This window comes from Trachemys scripta, chromosome 1 (genome assembly GCF_013100865.1).
Source record: "Trachemys scripta elegans isolate TJP31775 chromosome 1, CAS_Tse_1.0, whole genome shotgun sequence".
Lineage (NCBI taxonomy): Eukaryota > Metazoa > Chordata > Testudines > Emydidae > Trachemys > Trachemys scripta.
Genome location: NC_048298.1, coordinates 166,551,860 through 166,565,939, shown reverse-complemented (window position 1 = coordinate 166,565,939; position 14,080 = coordinate 166,551,860). Strand labels below are relative to the sequence as shown.

The 14,080-nt window shown below is 40.5% G+C and overlaps 1 protein-coding gene across 3 annotated transcripts in view; it reads left to right on the top strand.

The window, feature by feature from the left end:
- Positions 1-14,080, top strand: part of CADM2 (cell adhesion molecule 2) — a 1,010,468-nt gene that overhangs the window by 917,680 nt on the left and 78,708 nt on the right. For all 3 annotated transcript variants that reach the window (XM_034792284.1, XM_034792291.1, XM_034792276.1), the window contains one exon: positions 12,390-12,568. In XM_034792284.1, coding sequence (XP_034648175.1) covers positions 12,390-12,568 — 179 coding nt within the window. The remainder of the gene's footprint in view (positions 1-12,389; positions 12,569-14,080) is intronic.

Here is a 14,080-nt window from a genome sequence, read left to right as displayed (position 1 = left end):
ACCTGATAGTATGCTACCCTAATATCAAGGGAAGACAGAGAAAACACTTTTCTTCCTATTGCATCCCCTTTTTTATCCTCCATGTCATGTGGAGTGGAATGTGCTTGTTCATTTCTATGTCTTCTTGATAAACAGCTGCTACAATTAAAGAGTTAGGGCTTGGATGCATATAAAAATAAGAAAAAGCCTCATAAGGGAAGAAGTATATATCAGCCTTTTTGGAAATGGACTAACAAGAAGCTGGGGTATACTAAAAAGATTTGGCAGGTTGCAACAATCCATTCAATATGGGCAAAGAAACTTTATTCCTGGAAGGGGCCCCAAAAATGTCAAAAAACTGGATAGGAGGATTCTTTCATTGCCACAGAGGGCAGTTGTGAAGTCACTACCATTTCATGAAATTGCAGAGCAGACTCTGAGGGAGAGGAAGCAGAAGTTATTCTGACATTTTCATTAGGAGATGAGTCTGTCTCTAGTTGCTGGTAACCCCTCTGTATGGCTAACTCTTTTTTCCTCTTTGGATTGAGTATTGGGACCACTGTGGGAGAATAATCCCTGAAGGCAGGAGAGGGAGACTGGTCTGGGAAGCTCAGATCTGTTGTTTGAAAGCAACATTGATCCTAACTAAGGTGTGGGGGAGGTTCAATACTACACATAGGAGACTCCGTAAATTCCCTTGATGGATGCCGGTAGGGTCATGCAGCCCAAGAAGGAACTCTTGCCAGTGTACACTCTCTGGTGCCATTTCATAACCAGGATAAGGACTCCATATCCAGGAATATATCTCATCTTTGGAGTCAGTGTCTCTGGGTTGCTTAGGTCTATTTTGCTTTGCCTCTGAATGAGGATCCAAGCTCGGATCTGTAATTAATGTGGTCAGAGATACTACCAGAACCAGAAAGCATTCTTGTCATTGTCTTTGAAACTGGTAGTATAGTATTTTGTTTAGATTTCTCCCAACAGATTGCTTTTACTTTTAGTCTGGGATCCCTCTGGATTCTGGACCTAACAAGAGTGGCCATCCTTTCCTTAGCCATCATCTTCATTGCTGCAACAGACAAATCAAATGGCCTCTCATGTGGCTGTGCCCTTTAATCTGGTGCCAGTGCTGACAGAACCTAATAGGCTTTTTGTTTCAACAGATCTGATGCCCTGTGTCCTGATTATACACAGGCACTGGAGTTAGATCTGATGCGAATTTCAGGGTCTTCATTGGCACCTTGGTTATAGCAGATGCCGAGCTCAGATCACAAAGCCCTGGGCTTTGTTGTCTGCACATGTTGGATCCAACAGGCTTTACTGCGAATGCCTCCTGAAGTAAGGATACCTGTAATCTCTGTCTGTTCATGTACACTGTTGCCCGATTATTTAGTGGTTATTGATTATTATTGATTTCCAATTAATTCTAATTTAAAGAGTGAAGGATTTTAGTAGGATTTTAGTCCAGCACAACAGAATCAAGGTTATTAAGTTTAATATCTGGTTGGGAACCTTAGTATGCACAATGGTGACACTCACTGAGGGCAAAGCAAAGATTTAACCACTTTTATTAGCATAATTAGTAAAGACAGGTGTGACGGGTTGGATCACAGAAACTCCCTTGGGAGCTGCCACCAGATGTGCAAAGACTACCCCTGCTTCTGTTTTCCCTGCCAGCTCAGGACTCCAGCACCCTGTCTTGCTGAGCCAGACACTCCCGTCTGGCTCCAGACACAGATCCAGGGTCTGAATCTCCTGTCCCAAAGCTGCAAGTTTACCTGAAAACAGCTCACAGTAGTGTGCTTGTCTTTAGCACTCAGATGCCCCACTCCCAATGGGGTCTAAACCCAGATAAATCCATTTTAGCCTGCATAAAGCTTATGCAGGGCAAACTCATAAATTGTTCGCCCTCTGTAACACTGATAGAGAGATATGCACAGTTGTTTGCTCCCCCAGGTATTAATACATACTCTGAGTAAATTACTAAATAAAAAGTGATTTTATTAAATACAGACAGTAGGATTTAAGTGGTTCAAAGTAGTAACAGACAGAACAAAGTAAGTCATCAAGCAAAATAAAATAAAATGCGCAAATCTATGCCTAATCAAACTAAATACAGATAATCTCACCCTCAGAGATGCTTCAGTAAGTTTTTCTCAGACTGGACACCTTCCAGGCCTGGGCACAATTCTTTCCCCTGGTACAGCTCTTGTTGCAGCTCAGGTGGTAGCTAGGGGATTCTTCATGATGGCTCCTCTCCCTCTCTGTTCTCTTCCCCCCTTTATATATCTTTTGCATAAGGCGGGAACCCTTTGTCCCTCTGGGTTTCCAGCCCCCCCCTCACTGGAAAAGCACCAGGTTAAAGATGGATTCCAGTTCAGGTGACATGATCACATGTCACTGCAAGACTTCATTACTCACTTGCCAGCACACACATATACAGGAAGACTCGCAGGTAAATACAGCCATCTGCAGACAATGGGAGTCATCAAGATTCCAAACCATCATTAATGGTCCACACTTTACACAATTACAATAGGCCCTCAGAGTTACATTTTATATTTCTAGTTTTAGATACAAGAGTGGTACATTTATACAAATCAGATGATCATACTCAGTAGATTATAAGCTTTGTAATGATACCTTACAAGAGACCTTTTGCATGAAGCATATCCCAGTTACGTTACATTCACTTATTACCGTATTTTCTCTAAAACTATCTCAGTTACATTATATTGAATTATCAAGTTTTTATAAAACCATATAGACTGCACAACGTCACAACAGGAAAGCACCAAACCACATAAAAAGACAGCACAGGTACAGAGTTAAGGTGATATTTTGTAACATTCCTCATACATGTGCTCATATACTCACACCCTTCCTTGGGGATCTGGGGGTAAGAGACTATGGTCCAGCCCTGTTTCTGGCATGCCCAATGATGGTCTGTTCTATTAGCCTAGGGGCTGTCATGAATATTAATTCAAATGCTTAGTCTCCTTTGTCCATATCTAACCTCCTCACCCTAATGATGTTTGGGTTAGTATATTAATGATTTCAACTAATTATCATATACATCAATTAATTGCCAAGACAAGTTCATGCTTAAACATTTGCCAACATTTTATCCTAAAATATTCAAGCCTAGTATCCATAGGTGCTGAAACTATGGGTGCTGGGGATTCTGCCACACATCCTGGCTTGAAGTGTGTGACATTCCAACTCATACAAAACATAAGAATGGCCGTACTGGGTCAGACCAAAGGTCCATCCAGCCCAGTATCCTGTCTACGGACAGTGGCCAATGCCAAGGTACCCCAGAGGGAGTGAACCTAACAGGTAATGATCAAGTGATCTCTCTCCTGTTGTCCATCACCACCCTCTGACAAACAGAGGCTAGGGACACCGATCCTTACCTATCCTGGCTAATAGCCATTAATGAACTTAACCTCCATTAATGTATCCAGTTCTCTTTTAAAGGCTGTTATAGTCCTAGCCTTCACAACCTCCTCAGGCAAGGAGTTCCACAAGTTGACTGTGCACTGTGTGAAGAAGAACTTCCTTTTATTTGTTTTAAGCCTGCTGCCCATTAATATAGGGTTTATAGTTTGGTTCAATGGCTCTCTGCACCCCCTCTATATAAATTGTTCCAGTACCCCTACTAGTATCAGTTCAATGTTCATGTGGTTACCTGGCATAAATTTTTGCCTTAAACACCTTTCCTAGTTCTCCAAAACTCAGAGTGACTGTTGGGCCATTTTTGTGTGCCAAAGTTTTGTGTGCTTTATGCTAACTGCTTAGCTAATGTCTTACAGGATACAGGCCTGTAGATTCCTTTGTGTTTTTGCTGAGTAAAATAAAATGCTAAAGCTAGCTCTGTGGGCTACTGCGCTCTTGAAGTGAACTTACAGCAGACAGAGCATCTGGAACAATTTACCAGGGTCATGGTGGATTCTCCATCAATTATAATGTTTAAATCAAAATTGGATGGTCTGGGAATTAATTTGGGGAAGTTCTATGGCTTGTGTTATACAGGGGGTCAGACTAGATTATCATAATGGTCCCTTCTGGCCTTGGAATCTATGAATCTGTGGATGTAGAGGGTCCCTCACCTAGACATGCCCCTTACATGGGCATCTGTTGCTTGAAATACCACTGGACAGCAAGCACATCTTTTTAAGTCTGATCTTCTCTTCTTCACATTCACCATCAGAATTTTGATGGCACAGAGATTATCATGCTAACTCTAATTAACTAACTATCATTAACTAACAAACACCAACTTTAATAACTAATAATTATCTACTGGCACTTAAAAGTAGTAAGGCTCTGGATCCAAGAGAAGTGCACTTCCGGGTGATGGTGCAGTTGGCAGGGACTGAGGTTCCATGCTCCCTTTTATATGCTCACCCTCATAATGTTTGACAAAACTGAGGGGAGAAGGAGAAGGTGTGTGAGCAGTGTAACAGGCACCCTTGGGAGAAGATTCCAAGGTCCAGGCTGCACCAGCCAGTGGAACCCCTGAGTGGTAATATGCAGAGAACGTTCCAAAAAGCAGAAAATTTAGTTTGTTCTTGACTAAGTTTGGGGGGAATATAAATCCTACAATGGTCTCTCCAGGTCTGATATATTATCCGTTTCTTTCCAAAATGTGCAATATTCCCCTCATAAATCTATGTTCCCCCAGCTTTTCACAAAAGTATGGAGCATGTGGCTGTTGACGTTTTCTGCCAGATTAAATGCCCCCAAACTGGCAACACAGCTCACCAGACTGGTCAAAATGTCTACAACACAGGAAATTCCCTTAGGCAATAAGTTTTGGTGGTGGTGAATTGAAGAACCAGAAAAGCCAGACTCAGGATATGGCTGATAGAGGTAAAATTAATGAAGAGTGGAAGCAATCATTCTGCTAAAATGATTGCAAAGGTTATACTGGAACTTCAACCGAAAGTGATATGGTAAGCATAGTAGAGCTCTTTCCCTTGTTCATCAAAGAATTCTGACTGGAGATCTATATTAAGGACTTCATAGAATACAAGTGCACTGCTATTTGAAGGATTTAGTCATAATCTCAGGGAAGAATAGACAAAATATTTGGGAACTAATTTACTTGGTTTGTTAACATTGTGCAAATCCTTCTTATATCCTCCTTATTCTTATCCACACTGACTAAGCAATCTTGACAGGATTTTAGGATATCCAGATGGGGATGAGTGGTAACATCCTAAGGGACTGTTCCAGCAAACATTTATTACTACACACGTGCTGCAATAAATTGTCTCACTGAAATGAAAAGCACTACTCATGGTAGTCAAGATTACAATGATTGCTGGATTGTGCTCTAAGGTGATAGAAATACAGTCACAGAGTGACCTCCCTTTATGCAGAAGTCCAGAAAAAGGTAACGAAAGTGATGAAAAAGCAAAGAAGGCCTTCTATATGAGAGAGGATTAAAACGATTGTTTCTATTCAGTTCAGAGGGAAGATAAATTAGAGGCGACAGGATAAACCTATGTACTATTCCTAAATACTGGGGACATTTACACAGCACGCCCTGCCCTCCTCCTATCCCACGCCCTCCTCCCCCCGCGCCCACCACAGCAGCAAGTCTCCGATCCAGTCCAACTGACTCAGGCTAGTGGGGCTCGCACTGCAGTGCTAAAAATAGCAGTGTAGCTGTTGGAGTTTGGGCTTTAGCTGGAGCTTGGGCTCTGAGACCCAGTGAGAGGGAGGATCTCAGAGCCTGGGCTCCATCCCTGGCCCTGCATATCTATACTGCTGTTTTTAGCACTGCAGCATGCGCCCAAGTCAATTGACCCAGGCTCTGAGATGCACTGTTGTGGGGTTTTTTGTTTGTTTTGTTTTTTTTGCTGTGTAAACACACCCAAAGACTATGTTCAGTGGAGGTAAGGTTGAGAGTATACATCAGTAATTTAGGGTTTAAGTTAAATTAGAGATGTTGTAATTACCCCCAAACCAAGCATTAAAAATCCAGTGCTTTGACTTCAGGTTCAAGTGGGTAAGGAATCAAGAAATCAAATATCTTGATTTTAAGATGTTTTGTAATTTTTAAGGCCCCAGTTCAGCAAAGGACTAAGATAACAGAAATGCAGTTCAAATAAGACCTTGTTTTATGCAGAAGATACAAAAAAGGCAACAAAAATGATTAAAAACATAGAAGCTTTCCAAATGAGAGAGGATTAAAATGATTGCTTACATCCCATTGATTTCAATGGAACTTAAACATGCTTAATTTCTTTTCTGAATCACGGCCTTAGTCTACCTATGTATTACCAGTACAGTCAGAATACTTTTTAATTATTATTTTGAATGTATTTCACTTCATCCTTAAAGTTTTCTCTTCTTTTTGGTTTGTGAGAACCATAGTCAGAATGAAAAGGATTTCTCCTTCTTATATCATTCTATGTTAAGTTACTCACTGTTATTTCACACAACAATACTCATGTTCTCTGTGGAACCTCACATCAGACTTGATGTACTCACTGCTGTTCCATTTAAGTTTGCAGAAAGGAATTGCAGTATCTCTTGCTGTTTAAATCAACTGTTGAGCCAGACTTAGTCAGAGAAGACTATTCTTCATTTACACCAAGAAATCCGATTCTGTCTGGATGTCAATTAATGAAAGCCTATGGACTTTTTTTTAATAGTTCTCAATTCAAATTATATAAAAATCTAAGCCCACTTAGCAGTTGTTTAGTGATATCACTGAGCTTGGGCTTTTTCGTATTGATTGGTAACGTGTAGACTATTTTAATTTATTCGTGGTTAGTAACCTTAGTTTCTTGCTGTGAACTGTAGTGCTAATAGTCTACTTTGGAAGTCTGTATGCAAAGCACAATTAGTAAAAGCAGTACTTAGCCTAGACCATGATAATCCTTTATCTATTTTCTAGTACTTTATCATATCTTAGTTATTTTGTTGCAAATACACCTGATTTTGCTTTAAACCAAATCCTTTTTTATACTGTCATATTAATTGAATCTACTCTATGTATAACAAATGAGGTGTCTTCTGTTGAATTCATTTATGAGATAACTGTTGAATGCAAAGCTTTCAGTCTCTGCAGATGTTGTAAACCTTGAAAGAGCAGCTTGAGCTAAAAGATATTAGAAGTGTAGTATTCCTTGGACCACCTACCGGTTTGTCTGCATGACAAAATGTTAGAACAGAGGTCTCCAAACTGTGGGGCATGCCCTCCTAGGGAGTGCCACCCAGCCCCGCTCTGCTCCGGCTCTGCCCCGAGCCCCCACACCCAGGGCCTTGGCTCTTGACCGCAGCTCTGCACCTGGCCCTGGCCTGCCCACAACTACAGCACCAGCTGTGGCCCTGTTACCTCTGTCTGCGTCCCGCACCTCCGGAACCGCAGCCCCACTCCCAGCCTCAGGAAGGGTAAGGTGGGACATTACCCTGAAAAGTTTGGGGACCACTGTGTTAGAATGTGGCCTGAAGCACTGGGTTAGCTGATGTGATATTTACCCCCACGTATTTGACTATTGTTCACTAGGACAAATTGTTCTCAGCATCATATCAGTTAATTGTGATTAAACCATTAAGTGCAAGTAATCACAAGTAGCTGGCATAGTGATGAACACTATTTGTCCTAGTCTACAATAACCACGTTGCCATAGTCAGCATCACATCAGCTAATTCATATATTCCCAAACATGCTAAAATTATGTAGTGTACCCTATATATTTTTTTAAATATATATGCACAGTATTGGGTGCATACGTTTGTCTGATACTATGGAATATTAAAGATGTGTCCTCAAATTGGGGATATTTCCCCTCACAAAATGTTTAGTGGGAAAGAGAGTCCCTCTGCTTGGAACATCATCCAACATAAAAAAATATAGCCACCTCGTCAATACAAGATTATAATAATTCACTCTTGGCTCTCTAATGAATTGTATAAACACTATTTATTAAGACATAACAAGGCCCCTGGACGTAAATATAGCCAAGCATTCACTTGATGGCTATTTGTGGTCCTAGGGGGTTTCCATCTAATTTAAATGAAGATTTTTACTTCTGTAAATTATTGTTGTAATGAAGCTGCTTAAAAATGCATTTTATGAAAGCAGTGATGTACATTCTGGCAGAAACACTTCAGAGTTGCTGCTTTTGGGAATGTAACCTCTCAGTAAATTTGTAAATGAAATACAATGAGGAGTGTGATAAAAAATTGTACTGATCAGCCTTTGTTAGCAAATTATAACAAATCAGATTTCCACACTTTCCCTTTACATATTGGGATAGGCTGGTCACTTACATATAAAGGCCATTATACAGGGAGTCCTTGGACTTATGACACAATTCTTTCCTCAAAATTGTAAATCGAAAGCACTTTTCCCATAGGAATCAATGGTATGAAGGGGGATTGGTTTCTGAACCAAGGCTTGATACTATTTTCACCACACTAACCCAGATTTTTGTACTAAATGAATTATAGATGACTAATGTTGCAACATCAATGTATTTACTGTATACTGTATTTTGTAAATCACATTCAAGTAAACATATAAACTCACATATGCTGCTCAGAATGCCGGCAACACAGGCTCAGAAAACCAGGGATAATGGCACAAATGCTAAGCCTCAGCCAATCACTGTTCAAGCTTACTGCTTGGCTGAGCTCGGGGCCGGGAGCCAATAAAAAACAAGTGGCAACCCTACTTGGCAAAAAGCTACCTTGCTGCCTCGAAGCAACTCAGAAGCGACCCCCTTCAAGATCCATACCAGTATAACGCAACCAGGAAGTGATTTCAAGCAAACTTTATGCAAATCGAGTGACCTAAGGGTGAAAGAAGCATCATAGGGGAGAAATGGGCAGTCAATTGAAAAGCGCTGTAAGTGACATCCAACGTAAGTCAGGCATCATAAGTCTGAGGACTCTCTGTATTACTGTGTATATTAACATAAGGGATAGAAATATTTTTGTTTGTATATTTAGGCCCTGTATATTTAAGTATCCTTATTAAGGAAGCATGCTGAAGCACACACTTAACTTAAATCACATGTTTAATACCCATTTAAGTCAATGGTACTTAAGCATGTGCTTAAAATTAAGCACATACTCATGTGATTTCCTGAATAAGGACGAATTTAAGCATGTGCTCCAGTGTTTTCTTGAATCAATGTCCCAATGAGCATTTGATCTGGACAGTAAATCCAAATCAGATTAAACAAGACTTCAGCAAACTATCACAAGGGTAATTACAACAGTTAATAGAAAAATCTTCATTTTCTCATAAAAAGCACAAATAATTTAAATTCTACTAAACAGGAATGCTATTTGCTATGGGTTAGGGGGCATTTGTCCCACTCCCTATCCTGGATTTTCATAATTCCTTGCCAGGTGTCTGCCCTCGGTCTGCAGGGGCTGCTGTGGGATGGGGCAGGATGGGCCAGAGCACCTAATTGTCAGTTTATCAGCACTGCTCTCCCCGTTGGCCGGACAGGCAGCAGCAGCAGCACCCTGGGTTGAAGCAAGCTAGGCCCCAATCCCTCCCCAGAGCCCACCTCTCACTCCCCAGGAGAGTACCAGCACCCCCCCTTACTCTGGGATAGGACCAGCTCGCTAACTCCTCCTGCACCCACGAGCAGCTAGGGCTCAGCAGGGAGGCAGAAGCAGGAATACTGACACAACATTGCCCCTATCACCAGAATGTTTCTGAAACGATGGCCCTACTACTAAATTAGGTGAAGAGAGAGACTCACCTCAGAATATCCCATAGCCCAGAAGCTAGGGAACTCACCTGAGAGGTGGCATATCCCTGTTCAAATGCCTTCTCTTGTTCATGCAGAGGGTCTCCCACATTCTGGATGTGTACACTAGTCACTGAGCTAAATGTTATGAGGCGCTTCTCCATCATCATCACCTCTGACAAGAAGCACCTAACTCCAGCAGAGGGTTCACGGCTGTGAATTCCAAGTGGAGATAGGTGCCTCCCTGCAGCCTGGACTTAGGTGTCTATCTTCCTGAGAGGGGCAAAGCTTGCCCCTTGTCACCCCTTGTCTTAACATTCTGCCATTGGGTAGTTTAGCTGGCTCCACGCTCAGCATGCTGCGCTTTGTAAATCCCGTTTTTAGGCACCTATATCTCCCTATTCACTCTATAGGGAGCAGAGGTGCCAAACTTTTAGGCTTTGTAAATCCCAGTGATTTTCTGAAAGTTAGGCCTTGTGATGTTTACCACAACTCAATCCCTAAATGCTGAATTCCTAGCAGCTATTTTATTCTGTTTAATTATTTGATCATATAGCTAAATGCATTGATATGAAAATAAAAGCATAGAAGGCCAAAGTCTGCTCTCGGGTACATAAGTACAAGTTTGGAATGATTCTTGATTAATTGGGTTTACTCTAGGTATTCACCTGAGTGAATGAGTGTCTACTTTGGCCTATAACAGGGGTTCTCAAACTGGGAGTCGGGACCCCTCAGGGGGTCGCGAGGTTATTATATGGGGGGTCACGAGCTGTTAGCCTCCACCCTAAACCCCGCTTTGCCTCCAGCATTTATAATGGTGTTAAATATATAAAAAAGTGTTTTTAATTTATAAGAGGGGTCACACTCAGAGGCTTGCTATGTGAAAGGGGTCACCAGTACGAAAGTTTGAGAACCACTGGCCTATAACATACAAACCTACTGGATATCATCAGCATAGCCATAATTCATTGATTTGGAAACAGCTATGATGTTGCATAGAGAGATATTCATGAAGAAGTGGAAACTGACTCTGCATATGTAAACACCTTCACCATTAGGGATGTCTCACTGACTGTAGGCAGTCTGGATACTCTCTAGTGGAGAGTCAGGTATCAAATGGCAACATGAAAGTCGCTAGGAATGAATGCAAGGCCGCAGTTTCTCCTTTCCACTCTGTTCTCATCTTGGCTGGGATGGTAATCATTGCTCAGGTTTGTCTGTTTCCTTAGACTTGGTTCATATAATCAGATGCATGTTCAACATGTTGGATGGTCTCTGAGGTACATCTTGCTTTATTGATTAGCATCTCAGATCCTCAGGTAAATCTGGTCTCTAGCTGTTCAGGATTCAGCAAGCAAACCTCTCATTCCTTGCCCATCATAGAGATATTTATAACTCCTCGTTTGCAATTCCACACGGGTGATTTTAGGCTGAAAATCGGTCATTTTTCTTTTCCCCCTGTGGGAAATTTCAGCTTCTTAGGATGGAATCAAAAACAGAAAGTTTTCAGCTGAAAACTGAAATTGTTAATTAGGAAATGCCACCACAGTGCCTTATGTCAGCTGTATTTCAGGCACCTCATGTCCCCTTTCTCCTCTGTGTGCTGAGGTCCCTAGCTGGACTACAACTCTCATGATGTACTATGGTGGCAATTAAAGAAAAAACATTAACAGGACCACATTATCTTAATCTCTTTTGCTCTATTTGGATTTCTCAGCCTCTTTGTAAAGATAATTTCCTAACCTTGCTAATAAAACATTAAGGAAACACTTATTTTTGCTAACTTTGCTAATGATGACCCCTTGTTTCCAAGAAGCAGGACCATTGTTCCTACACTACCAATGTCTTGTGATGATAGAAGTGTCATGCTTTTAACAGATGAGTGGGGGTGGAGGTTATTTTGGCTTCTGGCAAAACTTATCTACAAAACCAAATTTGGATTAAAACAGGCCAATTAGAGTTGGTTATGCCTGGTTCAGGAAACTCACTGAACACAGTAAAATCCACTTGGGATTAATGTGTGTTGTCCAAGCAATTTGAACATCCAGCCACTTCCCAAAACTTAAGGTTTTCTTGCAGAATCATTTTGTCAAAACTCTCTTGAATGTCCAAATGCTCTCCTCACATTATTTGTGGTTTCTCATTCCTTCATCTGATGATGCCTCATAGTGTCCTGACAATCCTTCATATTCTCACAGGGGCTTACCTTCTTTTCCAATGGTACCCTTTAGGAAGAGCTGCTGGGTCACTTATCCATAGGGAAAGACAAACATATTGGGCTTTTTATGATTAGTGTATCATAACCACCTATGGTTATATTTTTGAACATGTGGGTGTAGTTCCAGCTTATGAGGGGTACACTTAACTACACAGAGTATCCTTTGCATAGTAATATTGCAGGTGTATTATATGATAAGTACCACCCATTCTGGAGTGGCATCTCGTTTGAACACATGGATTGGCTGACATGAGGTGTCACTTCCAAAGTAATATAGAAGACAGCGTTTTGTGTCCAATATACATGCAGTACCAAAAATTCAAGTAATTGAGGGATATTTCTTGGTAGCTGATAAATGGTGCATCCCACTGCTCATCTATCTCTAATGCTGTTGTCTGAGTGTTTTATATGCTACACTATATGTTACATATAACTGATACAGTTTGTTGATTTGGATCCAATAGGCCGGAACCAGTATTGTGGACAAAGGATGGCGGAGAACTACCAGATCCAGAGAGAATGGTTGTCAATGGTAGGGACCTAAGAATTAGTTTCCTAAACAAAACGGACAATGGTACATATCGATGTGAAGCAACAAACCCTATTGGCCAAAACAGCACAGAGTATGTCCTGATTGTACATGGTGAGTACATCTCTTTAAATTCAGTAAGGGAGAGTACCTTGATTAATATTAGAAATTTTTGTTTCAACCAACTATAAGCAAGTGATTAAGAACACATGAAAGAATGACCAGAAAAAATTAAAAGTGCAATTATTCTTTTCGGAGCGCCATCTACTAGTAAGCAACAGGCTGACTTCCTTTTATTAGTAGGAGTCTAATAAATTTTGTACACCGTATATCTTTCAAATATGTGTGGAGAACCCCTTGCTAATTAAGCAACAGGCAAAAATGTCTTTGAGAGTATACTGGGAACTGTTTTATACATAATTGCATCCATAAAACATGGTGTTTAGATATAACTGTCTATGAGTGGCTAGGTCACATATAAACAAAAACCAAGAAGTACAAGGCAGTTGCTATTTATTTTATAAACCATTCAAGACAGAATACTAAAAATAAATTATAGCCTAGTGCAGAGCACTCTCAACTCCCAATGTAAGCTGAAGGTCTTGCATCACCCCAGAGACTCAGGCCCTATGTTAAAAATCACCCCCCAAATTGTCTAGTATCACAAGTTCATAATACTTATTTAATAAAATGGCCTGGTTCTCACTTAATTATGATTGTTTTGTTTTGCCTGATTTGTCTTGATGCTTCATGTCAAAAGAATAAAGGCCTTAATATTAAGTGTGAAATAGCTTGATGCGACAAAAGTACAGTAGAAGCCATTACAAGAGTCAGCATTTGGCAGCTGTTACCACACCATTACCACAGATCTCCACCATTTAAATCTGTTACTTCAGACAATCCTGTGTGGTAACTGCTGGAAAATGGTGACTCCTACAGTCTGGATGTGAACCCAGATCTCAGAGGTGAGATGAGTTCATTAACTCCATTGCAACACCTGTTACAATCCTTTTTTTCCCTAGCTTTTATACATGGGCAACTTTTTAAGAACCACCGCAAAATAAAAGGAAACACTTTTTAAGGTGAGTCTCAGTCTGTAAAAGAGTCATTGACATGAGAAATATGAAGTCTATTTCCTCCTTATAAGTCATTCAAGTGGAACAAATATATATGTTACTCTGGTGTTTGCAAGCTAGCCAACAGCATGATTCACTTGAAGTGCTAAATTACCTTTAGGTAAGTTTGGCAGTTAACATATTTATAATAAATATTTCTCTAAGCATTTTGTAATTAGTCATTTTCTGTCTCTGTTATTGAACTATAACTTATCAAAACACCCCCTGGATTAATACTATTCATGCTACTGAAGTTCATCATTAGTTTACCTAGTAATGATGGGCTCTTTAGACCGCTGAGGCTCCACTGCTGAGGATTACTATGTTTAAAAAACAACAAAACAAACAAAAACAACCACTCTCAAACCTCCACTTATGTTGATTACCACAAAATATTTCCCCTTTTAAATCCTGTAGGTAATGGTTTATTAGTTGTTGGCTGCATACACAAAGTGTTAATGTCTCTCTTTGATGGACTGACAGTTTTCCAAAACCCACCAACTGTTGAAAT